General features: G+C 43.2%; 1 protein-coding gene across 2 annotated transcripts in view; it reads right to left on the bottom strand.

The window, feature by feature from the left end:
* galk2 (galactokinase 2) overlaps positions 1–25,465 on the bottom strand; it is a 181,961-nt gene that overhangs the window by 55,433 nt on the left and 101,063 nt on the right. For both annotated transcript variants that reach the window (XM_051920919.1, XM_028822951.2), the window contains one exon: positions 22,176–22,328. In XM_051920919.1, the coding sequence (XP_051776879.1) occupies positions 22,176–22,328 (153 nt within the window). The remainder of the gene's footprint in view (positions 1–22,175; positions 22,329–25,465) is intronic.

Raw genomic sequence — 25,465 nt, 5'->3', positions numbered from 1 at the left:
TTATTTTCAGACAATTCCCAACTTTTTTTTTTTTTTTTTGTTTTAACTCACTTGAGTAAAGCTACAGTTTTAAACCATCATGACGTTTTTCTAACCCGCTTAATCTAGATCAAGGTCGCTGGTGGGGGTCTGCTGATGCCTACCCCAGCCAGCATAGGGTGTGAGGCAGGAACAAGCACTGGACATGGTGCCAGTCCAACGCAGAGCAAAACCACACACACTCATACACCAGGGCCAATTTAGCGTCACCAGTTCACCTAACCTCTGTGAGTGTGTGCGCGTTCGCACTGCAATGTCCAAAATAATAAAAACAAAAGTAAAAAGTGGAGAAACCATCCCTTTTCCGTGATTCGTTTTCATACTAACACCGCTACCTTTCACCTTCAGTGCGCTGATCTTGGGAATGCGCCTATCGCCAACGTTTCATGCGTCCCACTCTTCATTTTGTCAGCATGCAGCATACTTGTCATCGTCTTAAAAGCTTGACCTGTGGGAATTCCTTTGATGAGAGAGTAACGCTAAATAGAAATGCCCTCCATCATCGACTCAACCTGAGGGTTACGTTCCCACAAGCCTCAGCCATCTGTTCTCTCCCAGCTTCTTACTTCACAACCCGAGCACTGGGGGCCCCATTAAGCATATTAGAAACAGACCCATAAATATCGCATGTTTCTGTCTTCAGTGGAAAAATAACCAAAAAGGCTGAAAGTGACTATTTGTTCTGTCCCAATTAAGGCAGAAATATCACCACGCTGACATTAACAAAGCACCCCAAGTTCTAATAGCCAAAGCTGATTTCAGTAATCCACAAGACAATCAGTAGACTTTATACTTAAAATAAATTACAGTGTCTGAAAAATACGGCCTAATAATACGTTTAAATATCTGTGAGGCATGTTGGTATTATGTTTGTGGTTTTTACAAGCACGGTTCACAAGAACCAAGTGTCTGATTTAAATAACTCAGCAACTACTGAACATTTTTTTTCCCAGCAGGCAGCTGGGCCGGGTCTAATTAAAGTCGCCTCATTTACTGGAAATCCTTTTAAACACCACTGAAATAGCAGCGTAAAGCCGTCTCGGTGCCGCTTACGTCTAAAACAAAGAAATGAAATAGATTCTTAATGATTTATGCTGGGCTTTAATCAAAAGCTTTAACTAAATTGTTTACATGATTCTTGAAATTTGTAGATTAGAACTAAGGCAGCTCCAGCAAAAGGTAATTAATTCCTTATATAGCACCAAAGTTAAAATGTACTTTTCCCTAGATTACTGCATCTCGCCATGTTGTGATGTTTAATAGTCAGTCAGGAATTCATCTCGTGTATCATACAGACTGGTTATTTCACATTTACTGTGCGATTTTGCTTTCTTTTTAGGATGCACTTTTGAAATTATTCATAGTACAGTATGCTAGAATAGCGACTGATATGTCTACACTTATTACAAAAAAGAGAATCAACACCACCACCACAAACACTACCTGTAAATTCACTAAAAGCCAAGGATTTTGCTTCTTTTTTTGGCATGGATCTTAAAAATTCTGTATGCTCCCAGACTATGCAGGAAAGAAAGCATAATTTTATTCAAGGAAAACCAAATTATAAGGATATCAGTAAAAGACTGACTGCCAGGTCATTTATTACCAGGACACTGCATTATGACCACTAGGGGGTGCTGCAGCACCCCAAACCCTAGACACAACTGCACAGACGTAAGTTCCAACAAAACAAAAAAGGTTTATCCATCCATCCATCCATTATCCAACACGGGGGTCTGCTGGAGCCAATCCCAGTCAACACAGGGCGCAAGGCAGAAAACAAACCCTGGGCAGGGTGCCAACCCACCACAGGACACACACACACCAAGCACACACTAGGGACAATGTAGAATCGCCAATGTACCTAACCTGCATGTCTTTGGATTGTGGGAGGAAACCCACGCAGACACGAGGAGAACATGCAAACTCCACGTAGGGAGGACCCGGGAAGCGAACCCAGGTCTCCTAACTGCGAGGCATCAGCGCTACCACTGTGCCACGTATTTACAAATACGTTACAAATAGACTTTTTCAATAAACGCAAGAACAATGCACATTCTTCTCCTTTTATTTTCCTCTCTCCTTTTTACTCCCGGCTCCAAGCCGGCTGGATGAGGTCGAGCGACTCCTTATATCTTAGGCTCAGGTCGTTGGAAGCACTTCTGGGTCAAACGGAAGTTCCACAAATTAGGGATCACAGATCACTGCAGCACTCAGGACCCCGACAAGGCTAGCCCCAGCGGACTCCAATTCCCAGCATGCCTTGCAGGTATCCGCACACGTAGCGTTCGCCAGGGAGGCTGCCATTTAACGTGTCTGGTGAGTAAGCAGCAATGTCAGGTTGGTCTCCCCTGTCCTTCCACCCTACTGGCCTCCCGGTCAGGTAAGGGTATTTTACAACAACAACAACAACAACATTTATTTATATAGCACATTTTCATACAAAAAGTAGCTCAAAGTGCTTTACATAATGAAGAAAAGAAAAATAAAAGACAAAATAAGAAATTAAAATAAGGCAACATAAGTTAACATAGAAAAGGAGTAAGATCCGATGGCCAGGGTGGACAGAAAAAGCAAAAAAAAAAAAAAAAAATCCAGAAAGCTGGAGAAAAAAATAAAATCTGTAGGGGTTCCAGGCCACGAGACCGCCCAGTCCCCTCTGGGCATTCCACCTAACATAAATGAAATAGTCCTCTTTGTATTTAGGGGTCTCACGGAGTCACTTGATGCTGATGGTCATACAGACTTCTGGCTTTTAATCCATCCATCATTGTTGGAATATCATGGTACTTAGATTTGGTCCAAAGCTGCCAGGAAGCCCACTTGCAAACTGCCACATTTTATCAGTCTTCTGGTTATGGCATAAATCATCTTGCCCTTTATTGTGCCATGGCCTCACGGCCAGGTAAGGGACTGCAGCCCATCCCGACATGGATGCCAGTGCATATGTGCCACCCATCAGAGCATACATGATAAATTTAACAAAACTTGTAAAGAAATTCATTTGAAAGCAACAACTATCAACACTAACAACTGATGTATTTTCACCAGCAATATGACTAAAAGTCCCCATTTGAATGGCACCTCGCTTACGAGCTCATGTGCCAAAAATCCAACACGTTTCTTTATGCTGTGCACACAGCGCATTTGGTAGTTGGTGACCGTTTGCAGAATTGTCCATTTAGTGGTAACCTGACAGTCGTGACAAGTCAAGACACCTTTGGGGCAGCAATCCACATCGGTAACAGAGCCTACAGGTCTCCAATTGATTGTCACTACCTCAATCACCGACATTATCATCAAACTATTCAAATCTAGTTGTTTTCAAAACATCAGCAGCTGCGCACCTTTTTTGCTATAACATAACTACGGACTCACATTAATTTTCTACAAGTTGCCACCAGAAAAAAGAAATTCTTTGGGTACCCACTAGATGGCAGCACTCCAGTAGGCTGCATCAACAGTGGCTGTACACTGAGGTACGAACTCTCTCGTATGTCACATCTTTACAGGCTCAGTGACGTATGAGTTAACTCGTACCTCACGCTCAAAGTGTTAACAGATGGTAGTTGTAGGATAGCATGGTGACATACGTAGGTGTTAGCAGCTCCGGAATGTTGAGCTCCAATCCCAGGCTGTATGAGCATTTGTACCTTCTCCCTCTCACTGCATCCCACAGACACAAAGGTTAGCGTAACTGATGTCTTTAAACCGGCCTTTCATTCCCTCTACCCAAAGAAACCTCACTACGGCGTGTTGTTCAACAATGGTGCAATCCGGCAGTGGAGCGTCCATGTTCATTTTACCTTAGCATTAACTAGACTGAGACCATGTGTGATACGCCATCATGAACACAGTGTATTGTGTCAGCTTTTATCCGTTGTAGTTACCGCGTAATTTCAAAATTGCCTTTACTTTTTAATTTTCTGTCGTATAATTTAAATAAAAATTAATGAAAATTTCGCATGTGGAAAAAGTCCACCCATACATATATCACCACCTCAAATTAAGAGTCTGGTGCACCAGATAAGGTGAAAATTACCAGACCATCATGAACCTCCTCAGTGTTAGACCTGAGTGTCACTTGGGCTGTACAAACAGTGCTAAAAGCGTTAGTCCCGAGTGTCACTCGCATATCGGTACAGATACGTCTCACGTAATACCCAAGGTTTACTCGGGCTGTAAAAATGGCAACAATGTTAGTGCCGAGCATTACTTGGGCAACGGTAGGGGAGTGTCTTGCGTACGCGTCAGGCCTGGGTGTTACCCAGGTAATGGTGTTGACGCATGTCCTCCAGGCCTCACAATGGCGTCTCGTAGGAAACGCCTCTCATCAGCAGTGATGCCGAAGTGAATCTGTGCACAGGCAGTGAAACTGAAATGGTTGGTGAAACCGAAAAGGATTCTGGGAATCTGAAAGTGACGCTCGAGTCACTCGCACATGAGCAGTCTGCTGTTCATATTTTTATTATTCATTATCAGTATTGTTATACTTTCTACACTTCCGACTTTGTATTTTTAGTGTTTTGCACTATTTAACAGTAGAAAGGAGGAGGAAGTTAGGAGCAGGCGCTGATCATAGCACCCACCACACGGTGAACCACCTGGATTGAGATCCGAGTGCAGGCGTGCAATGGCTGGAGTGAGGTTTAATAAAAATGTCATTTTTTCAAGCCAAAAAAATGCAATACTTTTTAAATGTTTTATTTTTGAGAAAAAGCAAAACACTAAGGAGGTTAAGAGGAGATCTTGTCTGAGCCCGTCTAGGTTTTCTCTTTGTTGTTAAAGTGTGTGTTGTCACCATGCTGAGATCAAAAGAGTTCTCGGAGGCCTTCAGAGGGAAGGAAGGTTAGAGTCTGCCTAGGAATCTGGAAAAGGATATAAAAAAGATCTCCAAACATCTGGAAATCAACCATTCCACTGCCCGGAAGATCATCTACAAGTGGAGAAGACTCCAAATTAGGTCCGCTCACCTCGGCAAATTCAGTGTTGATGACAGGACACAAGAAGCTGAAAGAAGCCTTTAAGAACCCCAGAATGTCATCGCAGGACCTACAGGTAGCTCTTGTCACTGCGGATGTCAAAAGTGAATGAGTCTACCACTAGAAAGAGGCTGCACAGATTAGATCTGAAGGGGAGGTGAGCCAGGATACAACGGTCCTAGACTGTTAGACCATTAGACTCTAGAAAGAACATCGGGTCAAAACTAAAGTTTGCCCATGAACATCTAGACTCAGACCAGGACTTTGAGAACAACGTGCTCTGGGCAGAAAAGGCAAAGACAGACTTACTTGGTGAAAACCTGAGACAGAATTTGCCCAGAAGGACCTAATACAACTCCAAAGCACGATGGTAGAAATGCTATGCTATGGGATGGCTTTGCTGCATTGGGGCCTGGGCAGGTCACCATCACAGAATCCACTCTGAATATTTCATTATCACCAGAGGATACCTGAAGATAATGTGAGACCATCCTTCAGGAGATTGAATCTCAACCAGACGAGGATATTGCAACATATCAATGACCCTCAAGATACCACTGCATTGACCAGGGAATGGCTGAAAAGAAAGAAATGGAAGGTTCTGGAACGACTCAGATCTGAATCCCAGAAAGATGCTGTTCCTGGCTTGTAACAGGCTGTGCATGAACGATACCCCTCAAATATCAGACAATTCTATAGGCCGGAGTTGGGAAATAACATTCTCCTACTCAATGTCAGAGACTGCTGGGCAGTTATAGGGAATGCCCACTTGTGGGGGCAACACCAGTTATTACAGACAAGGGTAGACCTTCTTTTCCCCACAAATAAAAATGGCGTATCTGTTCGTTTTTCATTCATTATGTCTTCATCTAAAGATACTGCTCAACTCTTTGAGGGCTGAATATTTTTCCAAAAAACTCAGTTTTCTGAAAAGCGCACAATGCACTGGTTTCACACATAAAATCAACATAAAATGTGTGTTGCTACGTGCTGTGGCTGTGCCTGTGCCTGTTCGGCATCTCTGGAAGCAGCGGCTGCACAGGGGTGGCTCGATGGTCAGCAGGAATGCATGGCTGGCCAGCTACCGCTCTGTCTTTGCACAGCAGGTGGCAGTCGTAGTGTGACGCAATATGGTTTGTACTTCATCATCATAAGTGGTGGTCCTCCTAGGCGAACGCTGCTGTAGGTGTATCAGCTACACGAATGTGTTCAGCACCACGATCAGATGGGGACCGCTAGGCCGATGCTGGTACCTCACTATCGTTTTTGATATCCATCTCCAGATCACTTGCATCAAACTCAGAGTCCAATTCAGCGATAATACGTAAAACGTCCATGGAGTATTTTGCTTTGCACATTTGCTTTAGTTTCGCCAGATGTTGATAGCATTTTAGAGGCTGTTTACTCTTTACTACTCATTCACACGCAGGGAATCGAAGTCAAATCAACAAAGCTACGTAACTTTCCTTCAAGCAAAGAGAGTCGAACTAAAACGTAAGGGCGAGTTTTGTCGCAGTTTACAGCCGATTACCGTCCTCTACTCCTGAATTTTGACAAAAGTCAACATCAGCCCTGAACGAGTTAAATGAAGATCAAATCATGATATATCCACTTAAGATAAAAAAAGAAAAACAAAGCTCATGGGGTGTACTTACTTTTTCACATGCCTGTAACATTATGGATCTCACAGTGTTCAAGAAACCTGTAGCTGCCATGTTTTTATTAGCTTTTAATTTGGTGGAATGGCCTCCATCAATGCACTTGTCAGCACCTACTGCCATCTCTCACAATCCAGCACCAGCCACCCACCTCACGTGTCTACTTGAACAATCCACTGTAACCACAAGGGGGCGTCACTGAGAATCAAAGCACAGACACAGAAATACCCAAACAAAACTCCTGATTCAAATAATTTATTCACCTCCAACAGCTTATTTATACAATGACTTGCCATGATACACCAATATAAATTCTCTCCTTTCACCTACTGCCCTCAGAGTGTCACCTGCTGCCTCCCAACTCTGACTCAAATAAGTGAGGCCGTGGGCTCTTTTTAAATCCGACCTGTGAACTGCTTCTGGTGTCATGGCCAAGTCGTCCAAAGCACTTCTAGATTGTGCGGAAACCAGGGCCCTGCCCAAAAAACAGGGCTGCGTTTCCACACTCCAGCTCCCATGCCACCCTGCAGGTGTCTTAATCGAGTTTAACCCTGAGAAACACTGCCACCTGTGGTGTGGGGGGATGAACTGCTCCCAAGATGCCCGTTTGCTAAGTCCTGGCCGGGCAAGAATCCCTCTTTAATCCTGTCTGTGTTGTTCTTCCCTGGCACAGACAGTGCAACATAACCAAGTGTGCAACTTCTAGAGGACACCATAAGACAGAGTCTGTCTTTAGTTAGGTCTGCTGCAATTTTTTTTTCTGCCTGAAAATATTACTTTTTAGGAAAGCGAGATTTCACTTGGAAAGTTCCCAAAGGAGAGACCAAAAACATAATAATAATGTCATTAAATCTCAACTATTGTTTAAATTAATTCTGGCATTGTGCAATAAAAACAACTAAAGGAGCCATGCCCAGCTAAGAATAACATAACCAGCCATGAACTCTAATGATGCAGTACTTCTTGTAAACTAAAATCACTCTGCTGTGACCTTGGAGGATTCTACCGCGGTTACAAAAAAAAAAAAGAAACTACATCAATGTAGAGAAGAAAAGAAAAACGTTCTTAAAATAAAATGTGTAATGAGGCCTTGGTATCTCGTGCAGGGTAAAGGCACTCACCCGTGCAATATATAAAGGGGGCTACGTGCCAACACGTGGAAAACCACACATGCACACTGAGAGGGTCATAACCAAAGTGCTTCAGTTGAGTCTTCGTCATGTTATTATTATTATTTTTTTTTTTTAACTAAGGATTGCTTCTTTCCTCTTAAAACCCAGCAGACTGTCATGCCACAGACGTGACAATGTATTAAATAAAGCTGATTGGGTTAACATAATATTCCCACAAAAACGTGAATTAATGTGTCTGATAAAGACATGAAAAGTATGCAGGTTAGGTGCATTGGCAACCCTAAATTGTCCCTAGTGTGTGCTTGGTGTGTGGGTGTGTGTGCCCTGCGGTGGGCTGGCACCCTGCCCGGTGTTTGTTTCCTGCCTTGCGCCCAGTGCTGGCTGGGATTGGCTCCAGCAGACCCCCGTGACCCTGTAGTTAGGAATATAGCGGGGTGGATAATGGATGGAAGGATGGAAGTGCAATTATTTGTGTATTACATGTTTGATCAGATACAGTGCTCTCCACAATGCTTGGGACAAACACACTTTTGTTTTCCTTGATGTGCCCCACTTCCCCACATTTTCAAATTACTTTTGAGCCCCTGAAATGAAGGGATTGTGTTCAAAAAATGCTTTAGTTGCTGTTGTGATGTGAGATTTTACATATAACTTGATGAATATTTTGTACTGTATATCTTTATTTGGGCGGCATGGTGGCGCAGTGGGTAGCGCTGCTGCCTCGCAGTTGGGAGACCTAGGGACCTGAGTTCGCTTCCTGGGTCCTCCCTGCGTGGAGTTTGCATGTTCTCCCCGTGTCTGCGTGGGTTTCCTCCGGGCGCTCCGGTTTCCTCCCACAGTCCAAAGACATGCAGGTTAGGTGGATTGGTGATTCCAAATTGGCCCTAGTGTGTGCTTGGTGTGTGGGTGTGTTTGTGTGTGTCCTGCGGTGGGTTGGCACCCTGCCTGGGATTGTTTCCTGCCTTGTGCCCTGTGTTGGCTGGGATTGGCTCCAGCAGACCCCCGTGACCCTGTGTTCGGATTCAGCGGGTTGGAAAATGGATGGATGGATATCTTTATTTGTAATTTAGACAAAGCAATGTAATTTAGTGTTTACCCCCCCCCACCTTAGGAATGGGTCTGTTTGAATTTTACGACAGGATTTGGGGGATGTGTGTTTTAAACCAGTTTGGCAAGTGTTTCCTTGCTAAAGTCATTTCTACCCCCACAAATGGGCTAAGGTGTACTTTAACATATGGTTTGAGGGCAGGTGTTGAGATGTTCTATTTCCCCCATTGGTCTGAAGTATGGCTGTTTGGAATTGGCTTGGTTCAGAAGCCTTTATGTACCATGATGTGCTATTGGCTCTCGGGGTTGGACAGAACATCTATAAATGTATGTGTTTAACCTCAGTATCTCTATCTATCTATATGATGAAGAAGCATCTCTCTTGCTATCCTGTGATGAAGAGCACAGCTCAGCAGCCATTTTGAACAGACATGTGGCTGAAAGCTGAGCATCAATGATGCCTTAACTAGAGACATTTAAGTAACCAGAAGACTGTGTGCCACCTGAACTACATATCATCATTTAATCAGGTTGTATGGTTGCCAATATTCAAATGTACTTTGCATTTTGTTACTGTTTATGAATATTATCAATAATACATTATTTTATGTGTAACTTAACTTCTGCTTGTCTTTTTTACTACATCTAATTGCCTGAGGTTATAGATATAGAAGGGAAGGTGGGGATAAGTTATATACAATAATACCTTATAAACAGTGGTAGGCATTCTAAGGCTACATATTAATAATACAATAGGGGAAAGTAGAGCAATATATATATTACTCTAACAAAGACAAAACAGTTGCCTCACATTTTTATACAATCGTTTTGTTCACCCCACTGAATTAAAACTGAAAGTCTGCACTTCAACTACATCGGAGTTGTTTCATTTAAAATTCATTGTGGTAATGTACAGAACCAAAATTAGAAAAAAGTTGTTTCTGTCCAAATATTTATGGACCTACCTGTATCTGCATACACATTAAGTTACGTGATATGTTCTTTTTTTGTTGTAAGTCCAAAAAATTTTTTCTTTCAGTAGAGTCCTCCCCCAGTATTACAGTAACGTCATGGCATGAAAATTTAACTATCTGGATAAGTTGTGCATCTTTAGCAATGTCCAAATAAGACAAACAGAAAATCAGAGTTTTTCGTGGTAAGGCTTTTAGATAGATAGATAGATAGATAGATAGATAGATAGATAGATAGATAGATAGATAGATAGATAGATAGATAGATAGATAGATAGATAGATAGATAGATAGATAGATAGATAGATAGGATATGGAGGACACTATATATGATAGATAGAAGATTAAGGTTGTGAAGTGTGCTTCTTTGTTTATTATTATATATATACATATATATATTTATAAATTCTATATTATTTATATATATATATTTCAAATTAAAACTGTTCTAAGAAATACTAACATAGATGATACAGGGAGGTTTGGGTGGCCCAAGAACATTCTGCTTAGGGCCCTGTAGTGGTGACGCTGTGGGGACTGACGCACAGATACAAATCAGCCGACGTCACCAGGAGGCATACTGCTCAGCTCGCTGTGTGGTGAACTGTCGGCAGCCAATCACCAACCCGTAGTCTTGAGCTCAGAGGTGAGTGCTTACAGTGTGCACAAGAGGGAGAACTCGTACAGTCAGCCGTGTAGTCTCTGAACACTGAGCCATGCGCCTCCTGGTGACATCAGCTATCTGTGTGTGTATGTGTGTGTCAGTCCCTACCGTCTCACGCAGTGAGTCGCCACTACAGGCCACACCGTTTGGCTGTATGCGTACTTCTGTTAAACTGACATGCTCTTTCAATAAGGGACTGTCAACCAGGCAATGCTAGTCCCTGCCTTATACTGGACGCTGAAAAGGACTGCCTCCAGTCCGTAGACATGAGCTCACAAAATGTGAGTGTTTGTAACTGCACGGTACCGAGGGCTTCTGGGATAGCCTTTTGCCTACATGACAATGAACTGAAATAAGGGGGTGCAGAAGATAAATAAATGACATTATACTTGCTCAGAGTGAGTTAGTGAGTGTAAAGTGTGAGAAACTGGCATCCCTTCCAGGGTTGTTTTCTGCCTTGTGCCCAGGGCTGCTAGACCCCCTGCAATGACGAAATGAAATAAGTAAGTTCAGAGGGTGAACGAATGGCAGTGTATTACACAGGTTTAATGTGAGGGAGTGTGCCGTGCAATGGACTGATGTCGATGTAGTATTGGTTCCTGCCTTGTAATCACTGCTGCAATGATGGGCTCCACAACCTTCTGACTCTATACTCAGAATAAATGAATCAATAAGGACCAATATGTTTTAGATATCAAGGCACAGACACCAGATAGGACCAGGAAGAAAGTTAAATCTTAAACCGTATACCTTGGTGATCAGAACCCAAGCCCATAGTTAACATTTAAAATCCCCCGGCCCCTCTGCTCAAACATGGGTTTAAATCCCAGATGTCATTACAAGGTACACTAGTTAACCCTAACCCTAACCCAACTGACATGCAGGATTGACGATCAGCAGACTGCCTCCTTCACTTTCAGGAGTGCAAACCCTGGCGCTCCTCACCAAAGAATGACCCAGAAAGCTGTAGGTCGGGCTGTCGGGTCACGTTATGCTCATATTAGGCTTGTTTGTCAACGAGGTATTATTGGTTTTCGTGTGCAGTTATTGAGGCCTGTAACACTGATCCAAAGATCACAATACGCCAGGCTTTCCATCATAATTTGACATTAAACTCATGCTTCATTTCTTCGTTGCTATTTTTATCGTTATTAGGCAGCTAGCCATGATGAAGGGAACTTATCCTAGAGGAGCTGAAAAGCAGGGGGGAAAAAAAAGGCATGGGGCCTCCAAATCACTAAGACCACCCATGAATGTGTAAGAATATTTTCATTTCAAACAAAGGGAATAGATTTTTTTTTTTATAGTATGCTTGACCTAACTAAAGAACACTCTGGCGTGGATCTCGCATGGCTGGAACAAACCTGCTTTACACTTTAGACAGATGCTGCCGGCTCCTTAATGAGTCATACATGGCGAGAATCGATTCGTTTAAGGACCCTCCTTTGGCAGAGAGCTTACTCCATTGTCTTTTTAAACAAAGTTTAAGGAACACAAAATATCTGTCATCAAACCTGCTTCCTGCTCCAGTTCAGCCTTAGAGGGGGCCCACAAGCTGTCTTGGCTGTGCTGGAAGCATAGACATCAGTCCTGAGTAGAACGCGACTTATTTTACCTGACGAGTAGTTTTTGTGCTCTTGCTTCATGGCACCACACTCGACATTTTTTGAAATGTAGGAAAGCAACAGAAATAAGCAGAGCTTGAAACTGCACCAGTGTGTTTAGAGCTCATTGTCGCGCTTCAAACTGGGTGCGTTCTCCTGGCTTATGTTAATTTTCCATTTCTGCGTTTTGTTTATTTTAAACTTTTATTTATTTAACTTTTTAAACTTGTATTTATTTCATTTTTTATTTTGAATTTCTTCTAACCATTGTTCTATTTATTTACTATTTATTATCTATGTATTACGGAGCTTGTGTTTTATGGGTGGCTCCCCAAGAGGCGGGGCCACTCTGGCCTCACAACTGAAGGACCGCCCTCACAGTTGAAGGACCACCCTCAGCCCGTGTGGATTCAGGCATCCTTCAGTGGTTTATTATTGTTTCTTTGCGAGCTTCGATGTTCTGCTTTTGTCCCTGGATTTCGATTACTGATTAAGATGTGTGGAGGTGGGTTACACTGTTAGGCAAACCCTTTCTGCCTTATATTATTTTTTGTGTTGTTCTTTTGTTTAATGAAAAAAAAACAGTCATTGATAAAGATTTTGTATAGTACCTGTCTCTCAAGCCAAAGATTTTTTTTTTTTAATCATTTCTAATTTTGAGTATTTTGGGACATTTAAAGGCGGAAGACTGCCAGTGGTGTTTGGGGTCAGGCTGCCTAGGATTAGGCCTATTCTAGGAAGGCCAGAGGTAGAACCTCAAATGTGCTCTGAAATGGGGGGACCATGTTGTGTGACCATAATGTATGCATATCCTCTTAAATGAAAGTCTGCAAGGTGCACTTTAACACTTTTAGGGCTAATTAATTTTTTTTTCCTTTTGCCCCAGGGCTGAATATTTTTCCAAAAAAACTACAAAGCACACAAAGCAACGGTTTCACACATAAATCAACATAAATTATTTACAACAAATATCACTCTGTTTAATGTACCATGAGCCTCTTCTTTTTCTTTCGGCTGCTCCTGTTAGGGGTTGCCACAGCGGATCATCTTCTTCCATATGTTTCTGTCCTTGTCATCTTGTTCTGTCACACCCATCACCTGCATGTCCTCTCTCACCACATCCATAAACCTTCTCTTAGGCCTTCCTCTTCTCCTCTTCTCTGGCAGCTCTATCCTTAGCACCCTTCTCCCAATATATCCGGCATCTCTACTCTGGACATGTCCAAACCAACGCAATCTTGTCTCTTAACCGTCCAACTTGAGCTGACCCTCTAATGTCCTAATTTCTAATGCTGTCCATCTTGGTCACACCCAACGGAAATCTTAGCATCAACTTAGCATCCACCTCTACTCCCTGCATCCTCACCATTCCACTGACCTCCCTCTCATTTACACACATGTTTTGTGTCTTGTTCCTCCTGACCTTCATTCCTCTCCTCTTTAGAGCATATCTCCACCTCTCCAGGGTCTCCTTAACCTGCTCCCTACTCTCGCTACAGATCACAATGTCATCAGCAAACATCATAGTCCATTGGGACTCCTGTCTAATCTCGTCTGTAAACCTGTCCATCACCATTGCAAATAAGAAAGGACTGATGTCCTGATGTAATCCCACCTCTAACTGGAATGCATTCGTCACTCCTACCACAGACCTCACCACGGTCACACTTCCCTTGTACATATCCTGTACAACTCTTACGTACTTCTCTGCCACTCCTGACTTCCTCATACAATACCACAGCTCCTTTTGAGGCACCCTGTCATATGCTTTCTCCAGGTCCACAAAGATGCAATGCAACTCCTTCTGGCCTTCTCTAAACTTCTCCATCATCACCCTCAGAGCAAACATCGCATCTGTGGTGCTCTTTCTTAGCATGAAACCATATTTAATGTACCATGAGCCTCTACAGTATGTGAATTCACATACTTATTATATGCTTACTACTAGCTGTGTAAGCCCGCGCTGTAAAAAGCCTGGGCTCCAAGAAACCATGGATTCTGTCACTTCAATCAATCAATCACATCAGTTGTGCATTACCGGCTAAGCGAGGTTCTCTTTCCAGCAGCGATTTCGTTTTGCTGACCTGCTTGCCTCCATTGTCTATCAGTGGCTAAGCGAGTTTCTCTTTTCTCTGCGGTTTCACTTTGGTGACAAAGTCGCTTTGTTTCAGCTTCAGGCTGTAGCCTCGTACTTCCAGGCTGGACAGACAGACACACGCACTTCCACATATAGACGTTTATATATACGATTTCGAGGGTGAGTCAAAAATGATCCACACTTTGGTTATATGAAAACTTCTGTTGTCAGCACTGACTTTCTGTACAAGGTCCCCATCTCCCCAGTCACCGCTGTGCAGGCGTGACGGGTTACGTCAGATCATTTGTAACTGTGGTGCGAGAAACAATGGCTGCCCCTTCATTGTGATCTGCACGAAAGAAGAGCAATGTGCAGTGATTCATTTTTTGTGGTCTGAGGGTGTGCCTGGTGCTGATATTTATCGAAGAATTTGTGCACAGTATGGAGAAAGTGTTTCGTCATGAAGAAGTGTCTATGAATGGACAGAGAAGTTCAAGGAAGGTTGCACAAGTGTCCGCTGTGAAGAAGGAGCTGGACACCCATCCATGTCCACGACTGATGACACCATTGAGCGTGCATGGGAAATGATTCTGTTGAATAGACGAGTGACAGTCGATGATGTGGCAAATCATTTGCAAATCAGCCATGGCTCTGCCTATGCAATAATCCACGACAGACTTGGGTTTCGAAAGAAGCTCTACGAGGATGAAGATTCACGTCTGAAGAAGAGGTGAAGACAGTGGTGCATTCGTGGCTCGCAGCTCAGCCTAAAACAGTTTTTATAGAAGGAATACAAAAGCTTATTAACAGATGGAGAAAGTGTATTGAAAAGCAGGGAGATTATGTCGAATAAATGATGTATTTGCCTTTTCTGGAAGTTGATTAAAATACATTCTATAGCCGGGGTGCGGATCATTTATGACTCATCCTTGTACATACAGTACCTGTTTTGTCTCATCGCTCATAAGCTGAAAGGCACTTTCTGGAAAAAAAACAGTGTCCGCTAGCACGTCGTGTCGATTGATGAAGTCCAGTAGCCAGCCTGCCTCCCCACGGATCTACGTCTGTGTAGTCCTAAGAGGGTGAACGTTGCCGTAGGCGCGTCAGGTGCACGAGCGTGTTTAGCACTACAATCAGCTGATGCAGGCATCTCTCTTTCGTTTTTTGATCTCCAGCTCAGTTGCATCAAAATTGGAGTTCGGTAAGTTAGAGTCAGATTCAGCAATAATTAGATCTTTATATATAATCTTCATTTGGATCTTGATCTTTGTTTGTCCGCGAATTCACTGCCTTGTGTGGTGTTCCTGCTGTGTTCAGTAGAGGGCAGTAGTGATGGAGGAGGAGAGGAAGTGAGGGGGAGGATCGTTGGAGTGTGGTGATTAAAGAGGACTGAACTAAAGGAGACTACGTGCTGTTTGTACTGGCTGAATACACAACACCTTGGTTGTTACTTTTGTTTACAAACACTGTCGATAGCTCTCTGTGTTTAGATCTGACGTCGACACCACTCTTTGTGTTTAGATCTGGCGTCGACACCGTGCTTTGTGTTTAGATCTGGCGTCGACACCTGCTTCGTTGTCAAGACTGTGTTTTTTTGTGTTTCTATCGACCGTCGTTGGCAGCACTTCGTCCAAATCGAATGTTCACCCACTTCTTGGAGTCGGCAGTCAGAGTATATAAGTCGGAAAATCACAGAAGTGTGTCCATCAGTCGGCGTTTGGAGTTCAAGAAAGAAGCATTGGTTCTTCCTTACTCTTTGGATTGCCACAAAGCAACCTGCGAGATTGGAGAAAGGTTGAGAAGAGATCGTGAGAGGAAACGACAGCATCGTGAAAACGAGACGGACTGTGAACGGACAGAAGCAGAAATGCTCCTCCATCACCATAATAATTATTTTCGGACAGTGATTCCGAGTAGGCCGTTCCTATCGAATCAATGTCCAAGGGTTTTGTTTTGTAATTTTGTTTCCCTTATAAAAAATCATAATGCTGTGCGACGAAGGGCCCAGTTCACGACTGGCAGCCACGTTTAAACAGGGAGCCCTTCACAGACAACTTTAACACGCGCAACGTAGTTGGGCGCACATGGCTAGTACACAATAAATAAATAAAACGCACGTATTTTGCTTTGCATTTTGAGCATTTTGCTTTGTGCTATCGCTCTCTCGCCAGATGTCGATTCCGTCCTATACATTGTTCACACTACTCACGCACACACAGGGATTCAACGTCAAGTCAACGAGTCTAACATTCTTCCTAGCACAGAGGGTCTACCTATAATGCGATGGGTGAGTTTTGTCGACATTTACAGCTTTGCCTCTAGATATCGACTTTAGTTGACATCTGCCCTGGGCCCCTTGTGTCGACAAAAGTCGACATCCACCCTAAACGAGTTAATCACGTCTGAATGGTATAATTTTGTAATTCTAAGCTATGGAGCAGAGTGGTAATTCAAGGAAAAATGTGGAGGGTGCTGTACATGTTCCCAAAACTGGTAGTTTCTTCTGCTCAAAAATATAATAAACTTATAGTCCCTTTCATTGGGGAACATCACGCCTAATGCCCAAAAGACGGAATTTTTTTTTTAATCCTTCAGATCCAATTACTTGACAGCTCACTTTTTCATAAGTGTGTTAAAGTCCGATTTGTGTTCCCAACATAAGAAACAATTCTGAAGTCCACTGAATTCCAGTTTACGTCATTCCAGATTCATGGGAGTGGACCACAGCCGATCTGATCCAATATCCAGCACCAGCACCTTGAACGGGATGACAGCCCACCACAGAGCCCACCACACAGGTCCACAGCCATTACTGGTCATTAACCAACCTAAACGTGCATTTTTGTTGGGAATTTGGGTGAGAAACTAAGGATATTCCATACAAATATGTAGAGAACATGCATTCTCCATGCAGATGACTGGCTGGACACCCGGTCAGTGGGACAGCAGAGCTAATCCCTTCACAAATTTGAGCAAGATAAAAAAAAAAAAACATTCTTCTCTATGTATGGCTAGAGGGGCATCAAGGTAACCGCCAGACACAGGAAAACACAATAAAGTTTTACATTAACATTCCAGCGTTCTCTCTCATATACTTAAAGACGAACGTAACACTCCTTTGGTTTGTTTTTAAAAGGTCATATTTATTTCTATTATACTGTTTTTTTTTTTTTGCTCCCCCCAAAAATCTAGCAACCCCCAAGCTGTAAACAAAATGCACGTCAAATCTCTGCCTCACGCTGACATATTGCTTTGCTTTATGAGGAATGCCATTAGTGGAAAAGTGATCTCACACACACATAAAAGGAAAATCCTGAAGTACAACTAAAGACGGCACGCAAATACATAAAGATGTAGTCATTAAGTGCCTCATAGCAGTAATAAAAAAAAAACAACACACACAACACCCCTAGGCCCCCCCCCACACCCCCAAAAAAATCTCCAGGTGGCCCCATGTGAACGTGAACAAAGTGCGTGCTTATGTGTGGAAAACACCCAACATAAAAAAAAGGCATGGAATACAGAATAAGACTAATCAAATAAATAACTCTGACAGATGAAAGGAATTTCTCCTCATTCCCTGAACAGGGACGTGCAGATCCTGTTACAACAAAATAAAAAAGTTGCATCTTTTTCAAGTTGGTTGGTTACACACTCGTCGCATGCCGATGTCTCTTTCAACCTATTGAACAGAGACGTGAGTCACACACCATAATGGTGTAATAATGGCGCTGTATAGCGCCTGACCCGACACGGATTGGACACGGGAGGCAAGTATAAAATGAAAAGACTTTTTATTTTTCTTCAGCTGGAGGGCACGTCTTCCCCGTAATCCCTCCAGCCACAACACAGTCCCAAATAAAGCACAGTACACTAAGCACTCTTTCTCTCCTGTCTTCCACCACCACTCCTCCTTGTCCACCTCCACCCGACTCTGGCCGCCGAGTGGTGGCTCCCTTTTATCAGGCACCCGGAAGTGCTCCAGGTGGTTGATTAGGGACATCCGGCTGCACTTCCGGGTAAGGTGAAACCAGTGCCCAAAAGGGGCCAGCCGCTCCTGTTGCAGCACACCCTGCTGGTGCCTGCGGAACTCCACAGAGCTGTACAGAACTCCAACCCCCATTAAGCTCCTGGGGTAGTCCAAGGCACCGCTGCAACCCAGGAAGGCTGCCATCTAGCGTCTAGGGGGAGATACTGGGCTTCCCACCCTTGTCCCCCTGGCAGATGTGGTGAAGGGGCGTCCCGGGCCATTTGTCACAATGGAAACTCCCCCATAAAAGAGTGATGTCAGCCAATTCAGATCAATACGGTCAGCTTACATTTACACTAAGCAGGAACAGAGGTTTGCCGATTTATTCGTTTCCATTCTGGCACGGACTCGGGTTACGTTGAGCAAGGCGAACATCACGACGTTCCGCTTCTGGGTAAACGTGCTGTGCATTAAATAGCAGACACATGGAAAACAACAAGCACGATAAAAAAAATCTGTATGGATGTCTGCATAAAGGAAACTGAAAAGTGGAGAAAGCGGGTGATAAATTCTGCTGTGCAGTTTGTTTTTCGGTAGCAGAATCCTAAAATGGATAAATCAAAACGAACCCAATGGTGGACGACATCAATAACGGGGAGGACCCCTGAAATTCAGATCCTGTTCCAACCTTCTTCTGATGACCTGCTGATGTCTGTCCTAACACACTGAACAGAGACACGAGTCACGCACATGAGATAAATGGAAACTAACGGTCTGTGTTTGGATCGGCTTTTATGTGCAAATTGACTTCAAAACAGACTGCTGTTTCGTGTTCAAGACAGATGACATCAGCTCTTTATTATGGCTTGCATGGAAACCCCATTAGGTGAGCACAACACATTCTGTCCCTCGTTCAGCAGTTCGGAATAAAACAAAATATAAAATGGAGGGTGGAACGGCACTTAGCATCACTTTCTCCCATCTCCAGGGATTTAGATTATAACTCCAGACTGGGGATGGTATGTGAGGGAAACATTGAGAAAAACAGAATGGATAACATATGGTGGGTGTTCTTGTGGCACATCCAAGAGGTCTGGAGGTGCGTGAGAGAGAAAGGAGGACCAGAGAAGTGTGTGAGGATTGAATAGGATACACGTGAGGGAGTGAGGACAGACAAGATCCCAGTTAGAGGAGGTCTGCACCAGGAGTCTCCTTGAAGTCCTTACCTCTTTCATCTAGTTATGGAAGTGATGAGTCCTGGGGTAAAAGGCTTTTTTCCTAATGACACTGACAGAAGAGAAGAAGTGGAGAGGAACCAGGAAGAATGGAGAAGGGCTTAGAGGATTGAAGATAGATAGGAAGACGTCAGAATATTTGAGGTGTAACGATGATCAGGATTCACAAGATAGCCTGCAGGGACAGCCATTGAAAGAAAAAAAAAAGTGGATATATTTAAATTTCCAACATGAAAAATTAGATGCGGAGATAACCCACAGGTTGGAAGAAGAGGTTGGGAGCGTGCGCTGATTATAGTAGCCCTTTCTGAGTCCTTTCTTATTTGCAATGGTGATGGACAGGTTGACAGACGAGATTAGACAGGAGTCCCCGTGGACTATGATGTTTGCTGATGACATTATGATCTGTAGCAAGAGTAGGGAGCAGGTTGAGGAGACCCTGGAGAGGTGGAGATATGCTCAGAGAGGAGAGGAATGAAGGTCAGTAGGATCACCATGACAGAATACATGTGTGTAAATGAGAGGGAGATCAGTAGAATGGTGAGGATGTAGAGAGTAGAGTTGGAGAAGGTGAATGAGTTTAAATACTTGGGATCAACAGTACAGAGTAAGGAGGATTGTGGAAGAGAAGTGAAGAAGAGAGTGCAGGCAGGGTGGAATGGGTGGAGAAGAGTGTCAGGAGTGATTTGTGACAGACGGGTATCAGAAAGAGTGAAAGGGAAGGTGTACAAGATGGTAGTGAGACCAGCAATGTTATATCGGTTGGAGACGGTGGCACTGACCAGAAAGCAGGAGACAGAGCTGGAGGTGGCAGAGTTAAAGATGCTAAGATTTGCATTGGGTGTGACGAGAATGGACAGATTAGAAATGAGGACATTAGAGGGTCAGCTCAGGTTGGGAGACAAAGTCAGAGAGGCGAGATTGCGTTGGTTTGGACATGTGCAGAGGACAGACGCTGAGTATACTGGGAGAAGGGTTGTAAGGATAGAGCTGTCAGGGAAGAGGAACAGAGGAAGGCCTAAGAGAAGGTTTATGGATGTGGTGAGAGAGGACATGCAGGTGATGGGTGTGACAGAGCAAGATAACGAGGACAGGAAGATATGGAACAAGATGATCCACTGTGGCAACACCTAACGGGAGCAGCTAAAAGAAAAAGAAGCTGCACCCACCACATTGGATTGAGACCTGAGTACAGTGGGTGACACCTCAGCACCACACTGGAACAGTGGGAGGTTTGTTTTTTTGTTTTTCTTTTTGCAGTGGCTGAAGTGCCAATCCTGCCACCAACCAACCAAGTTTTTCCTTAAAGTTGGAGGACCTGCCTGCAGATTAATGTCATACTCAGGACGGAGTGATTGTAGATTAAGGGCCTTGCTCAGGGGCCCAACACAATAGAGTCACTTCTGGCGTTAATGGGATTCGAACCGGCAACCTTCAAATTACTGGCAGAGAGCCCGAACTTCAGAGCCACCACTCTGCCCAATTGGAAGAAGGTATCTGGAGTATTGCGTGACTGAAGAATTAAGGTGAAGGTTGAAGGTGACGTTTTTTAAGACCGTGGTAAGACCAGCAATGACGTATGGAGCTGAGAGGCGGACAGTAAAGGGAGAGCGGGAGAAGAGGTTGGATATGGCAGAAAGGAGAAATGTTGAAATGGATATGTTGAGGTACGAAAAAAGGACAGAATAAGAAATGAGATAAGCAGAGGTGAAACAAAAGAGGGAGAGATATCTAAGAAAGGAAAGGAAAGTAGGGTGGAGTGGTGTGGACACGTGATGAGGAGAGACAAGGAATATGTGAGCAAGAGTGATGGGAATGGAAGTACAAGGTGGAAGAGAAAGCAAGGGAGGACCAAGCAGAGGTGGATGGAGAAAGTAATAGAAGATCTGAAGGAAAAAGGGCTTGACTGGGGAAGAGGTGCGGGACTAAGTTGTTTGGAGGAGGCTGATTGAGCACATCGACCTCACAAAGAAGTGGGAAAAGAAGAAATGATGATATGCGAGTGTTGGCATACTGTGTGCTTGCACGAGCGTTTTCACTGGAAATCCAATCCTCTTTTCAAAAACTCAAAAGACATGAATGTTGGACCACTGGCCGGTGTCGGGGTGTATGAGAATGTGCCGTGCAACGGGCTGCTCCCTGCCTTGCACCTCATGCTGCAAAGAGAGGCTTAGGCTCCTCAAATTAAATGAAATAGGAAATAATTGAAACAATGGATTTCAAACTTTAACAGTAGTTATAAATGCAGTTGTGTCCTCACCCTGCATGACAGGACTTACCTACTACTATTAATACAATATTCCCATCTAAGACTGTAAGTGGAAATCCATGCAAACACTGGGAAACTGTACTTTATGCCCAAGTTGCAGTTAAAATGGACATTGAAATGGCGTCCAGTCACCCTACATGTGTGTTCTCTGGGTACTTTGGTTTCCTTACATCCCATACTGGAGAGTCTAAAATGTTCCCACATAAGTGCAGGGGAGTCCTATGATAGGCTGATGTCTCAATTTGTGTCAAACACCACCAAGGTAGTAATGGAGGTAGTGAGTACACAATACTCTAACTATGCTATTCCTCTTACTTTATTGTAATTTTTGCTTCAGTGAGGACCACATCTTGAACAGCCTGGTTGGTGTTTGTGAACCTCACAGGTTGAGATTTGTACAATGTGACATTTGTTTTCTTTTTCTTTTTTTCATCAAAGGTCTCTGGCACATTCCCAAGTTAAATGGCAGAGCAACTGGCTGGGACACAAATCAGTTTATTTTTCACGCATGATAAAGATGACCTACCTTTGCGGCCAGCCGGCATTCCACCACCCTGATGTTGAAATGAGATGTTGCAGCTTTGTTCATTTCCACACAACAGTTAGCAATCACAAAAACGGCTCCACTCGGAAGTTGTACATCAGTTGCTCTGAGAGGACTGAATTCTATTAGCTTTGCCTGAATAAATAAACAAAAGAAATAAATAAGTAAATCCATATATTTAGAAAAGTACAAGCTGTACTATCTGTCTAAGGTGGGTTGAAATCTAAGCAATCAATGGATAGTCCTCAGCGTTAATGCTTGCAGTGCACCACTGCATGCACATGTCTCTGTTATATGTCATGTGATATGGGACTTGTAAAAGCAGGGTTAATGTTTGTGATGCGCCATCTGTTGGAATGCTGAATGCAATCCATACGCCTCTGTTATATGGATAGGAGGAGGAGGAGGAGGAGGCGGTTGGCAGCATGCACTGATTACAGCAAGTTGATGCACCCACCACACAATCAGCCACCCAGATTGGGATCCAATGGGTGACATCTCAGCACCACACTGGAACACTGTGAGTTTTTTTTACAGTGGCTGGAGTGCCAATCCTGCCATCAACCCCCAAATTCACCCTTGCAAGTTGGAGGACCTGCTTGCAGGGCTGGATTCAGATTAACGTCATACCCAGGATGGAGCAATTGCAGGTTAAGGGTGTTGCTCAAGGGCCCAACAGAGTAGAGTCACTTCTGACGTTTATGGGGAAAAAAACAGAAATCTTAGTGATTGGCAAACATGGAAATAGTGAGGGTATTAGAAATAAACGTTAGGTTTAAAAGTCAAACGCAGAGGTAAAGAATTTAGAGGTAATCACTGACTCAGACTTAGACAGAACTCTTTATTTGACCCTGGAGGGAAATTTGGCTTTTTACAAATGCTATTTATTTATATATATATATTAGTGGCGGGCCGTCAGGCCCTGCAAGGCCTTCTCTGCTGGCCTAAAAAAATATCTGAATCACAAACTGATGTTAATTATATTTTGTTCATGAATACTTATTAAATAATTCCAAATAGTCTGTCCGCTTCCTTTCATAGCTTTTCCGATCGTTGTGCTGCTTCCAGACATGTATTTTCGTATTAAAGCATTTAACCAATCACATTTCAGCCATCATTTGTTGCCAGGCAGGGTCAAAGTCAAAGAAGTCTGCCCGGAGGCCTTCACAATCCGTTCTGCAGGCCCTCTAACACAAAATAAATGTCGATTAAACTGTTGCTTCAACCAATCAGATTTTGAGTTGGTTTCAATAGGGCCCTCTAGCAGGTGTACGGCAATGTCACCGTATTCAGACCCGTTGATTGGATAGGATGGTGTAATAGAAAAATCTGAATGAGAGCATCATGGGGCAGCTGTACACATTGGTATGTTTAGCGGTGACCATTCCCGTGTCCACTGCTTCTGTCGAGCGGACATTTTCAGCCCTAAAGTGAATTAAAACTTATGCCAGAAATACGACAGGGCAGGTTCGACTTTTAGCATTAGCTTCGATGGCGATAGAAAGGGACTTCGTGATGGAACTGAAGCGCATGGATAATCTGTATGACAGAGTAATTGAACTGTTTTTGAGGAAAGAGAGGAGGATGGATTTTGTTTACAAATAATCCGAATTTTTGGTGAGTAAAATGTTGCGATTTTCCTAAATAATATTGCAAGTTTATGAGTTATTATTGATGTTTTTTATGTGTGTTGCGGGCTGTAGCTGCAGTAGAAAGGAACTTGTTCACCCCTGGTTTGTCTATTCAATAAAGGCATTTATTGTGGCTACAGGAGTTATCTATCTGCGATGCAACGGCTCTTTATACTGTATTTCTGCATATTAAGATGGTTTTTATAACCATAAATTAGTTTTTGAGGGGTGGGTTGATTCAGACGGAGCCCTACTGAAGGCCTAGGTGTGAAATGCACGGTCCGCCACTGATATATATATATATATATATATTGCAAAGTTTTTACTGTCAAATAATGCAAAGAGTATGCGACACGTGTTTCGCCCTAATTCTGGGCTCATCAGGCGTACACACTCACTGCACCCCCTCTTGGGAATCCAATCTTGGACGTCAGCGTCAAGGCGAAGCCTCTTTACGTTGCGCCACGGCGTGTGGTTTGTTTATTTGACAGTATGTAGATCGGGGTAATTACATTCATGGCATTCGTAGTCTGAATCACAATCTGATTGTATGGGTGGTTACCTACCAGGTAAAACTTTGCAACATTCTATGAACTGCTTCTCGCAACTGAAGAGGGCACCGTGGCAGATGATAGATAGATAGATAGATAGATAGATAGATAGATAGATAGATAGATAGATAGATAGATAGATAGATAGATAGATAGATAGATAGATAGATAGATAGATAGATAGAAGTATTAGGCCACAGCAAGAGATATTTTAAGTATTACAATTAAAGTCCCAGCAAATTCATTCTCATGTGACAATGATTATTTTCAAAATGCAGTACACACACAATCCTAGTTACACAGTGTACAGCAAACACAAATCTATAAACAATTAAGAAGAGATGCTCAATGCACAGAATGCGATAGTCACCAAGTGTTATGATGTGAGATTTTGTATACAAGTTGATAAATATTTTGTATGTCTTTATTTATAACTTAGGCAAAGCAATGGAATATTACTGCTACATTAGTGAAAAGCATTCATGTTAACAAACCCTCCACCAGGACTGAGTCTCTTTGAATTTTACGACAGGATTTGGCGGATGTGCCTGAAACACGTTTGGTTAGTGTTTCTCTGAAGTCTCTCATCCCCCACACAAAGCCAGGCTACCTAACTGCCAAGCTTTACCTTAAAATATGGTTTTGGGGGATGGCAGGCGTTAAGATGTTCTGTTCCCCCATTGGTCTAAAGTATGGCTGTTTGGGACTGTCTTGTATCAGAAGCCTTTAAGTACTATGATGCCCTATTGGCTCTAAGGGTTGGGCAGAGAATCTATACATTTGCTCACTCCCTCACCCTCTCTATATAAAACCCTAAGCCTAAAAGTGCAATGATTTTATGTGACGTTTTTATGTCACATTTTTTGTCACACTTTAAATCGGGCTTATTTTAAAACCTACATATATATGTTTTGTATCATTCCATAAATGGCCACGGTCTGGCTTACTTGTCGGAACTTATCATGACTTACAAACCAGAGCACACATTAAGATCTCAAGATGCCGGTCTGCTTATGATTCCAAGGATTAATAAAATAACAATGGGAGGTCGAGCTTTTAGTTACAGGGCCCCTAAACTGTGGAATGGTCT

Source organism: Erpetoichthys calabaricus, chromosome 17, assembly GCF_900747795.2.
Source record: "Erpetoichthys calabaricus chromosome 17, fErpCal1.3, whole genome shotgun sequence".
Taxonomy (NCBI): domain Eukaryota; kingdom Metazoa; phylum Chordata; class Cladistia; order Polypteriformes; family Polypteridae; genus Erpetoichthys; species Erpetoichthys calabaricus.
This window is presented reverse-complemented; position numbering and strand designations above follow the sequence as displayed.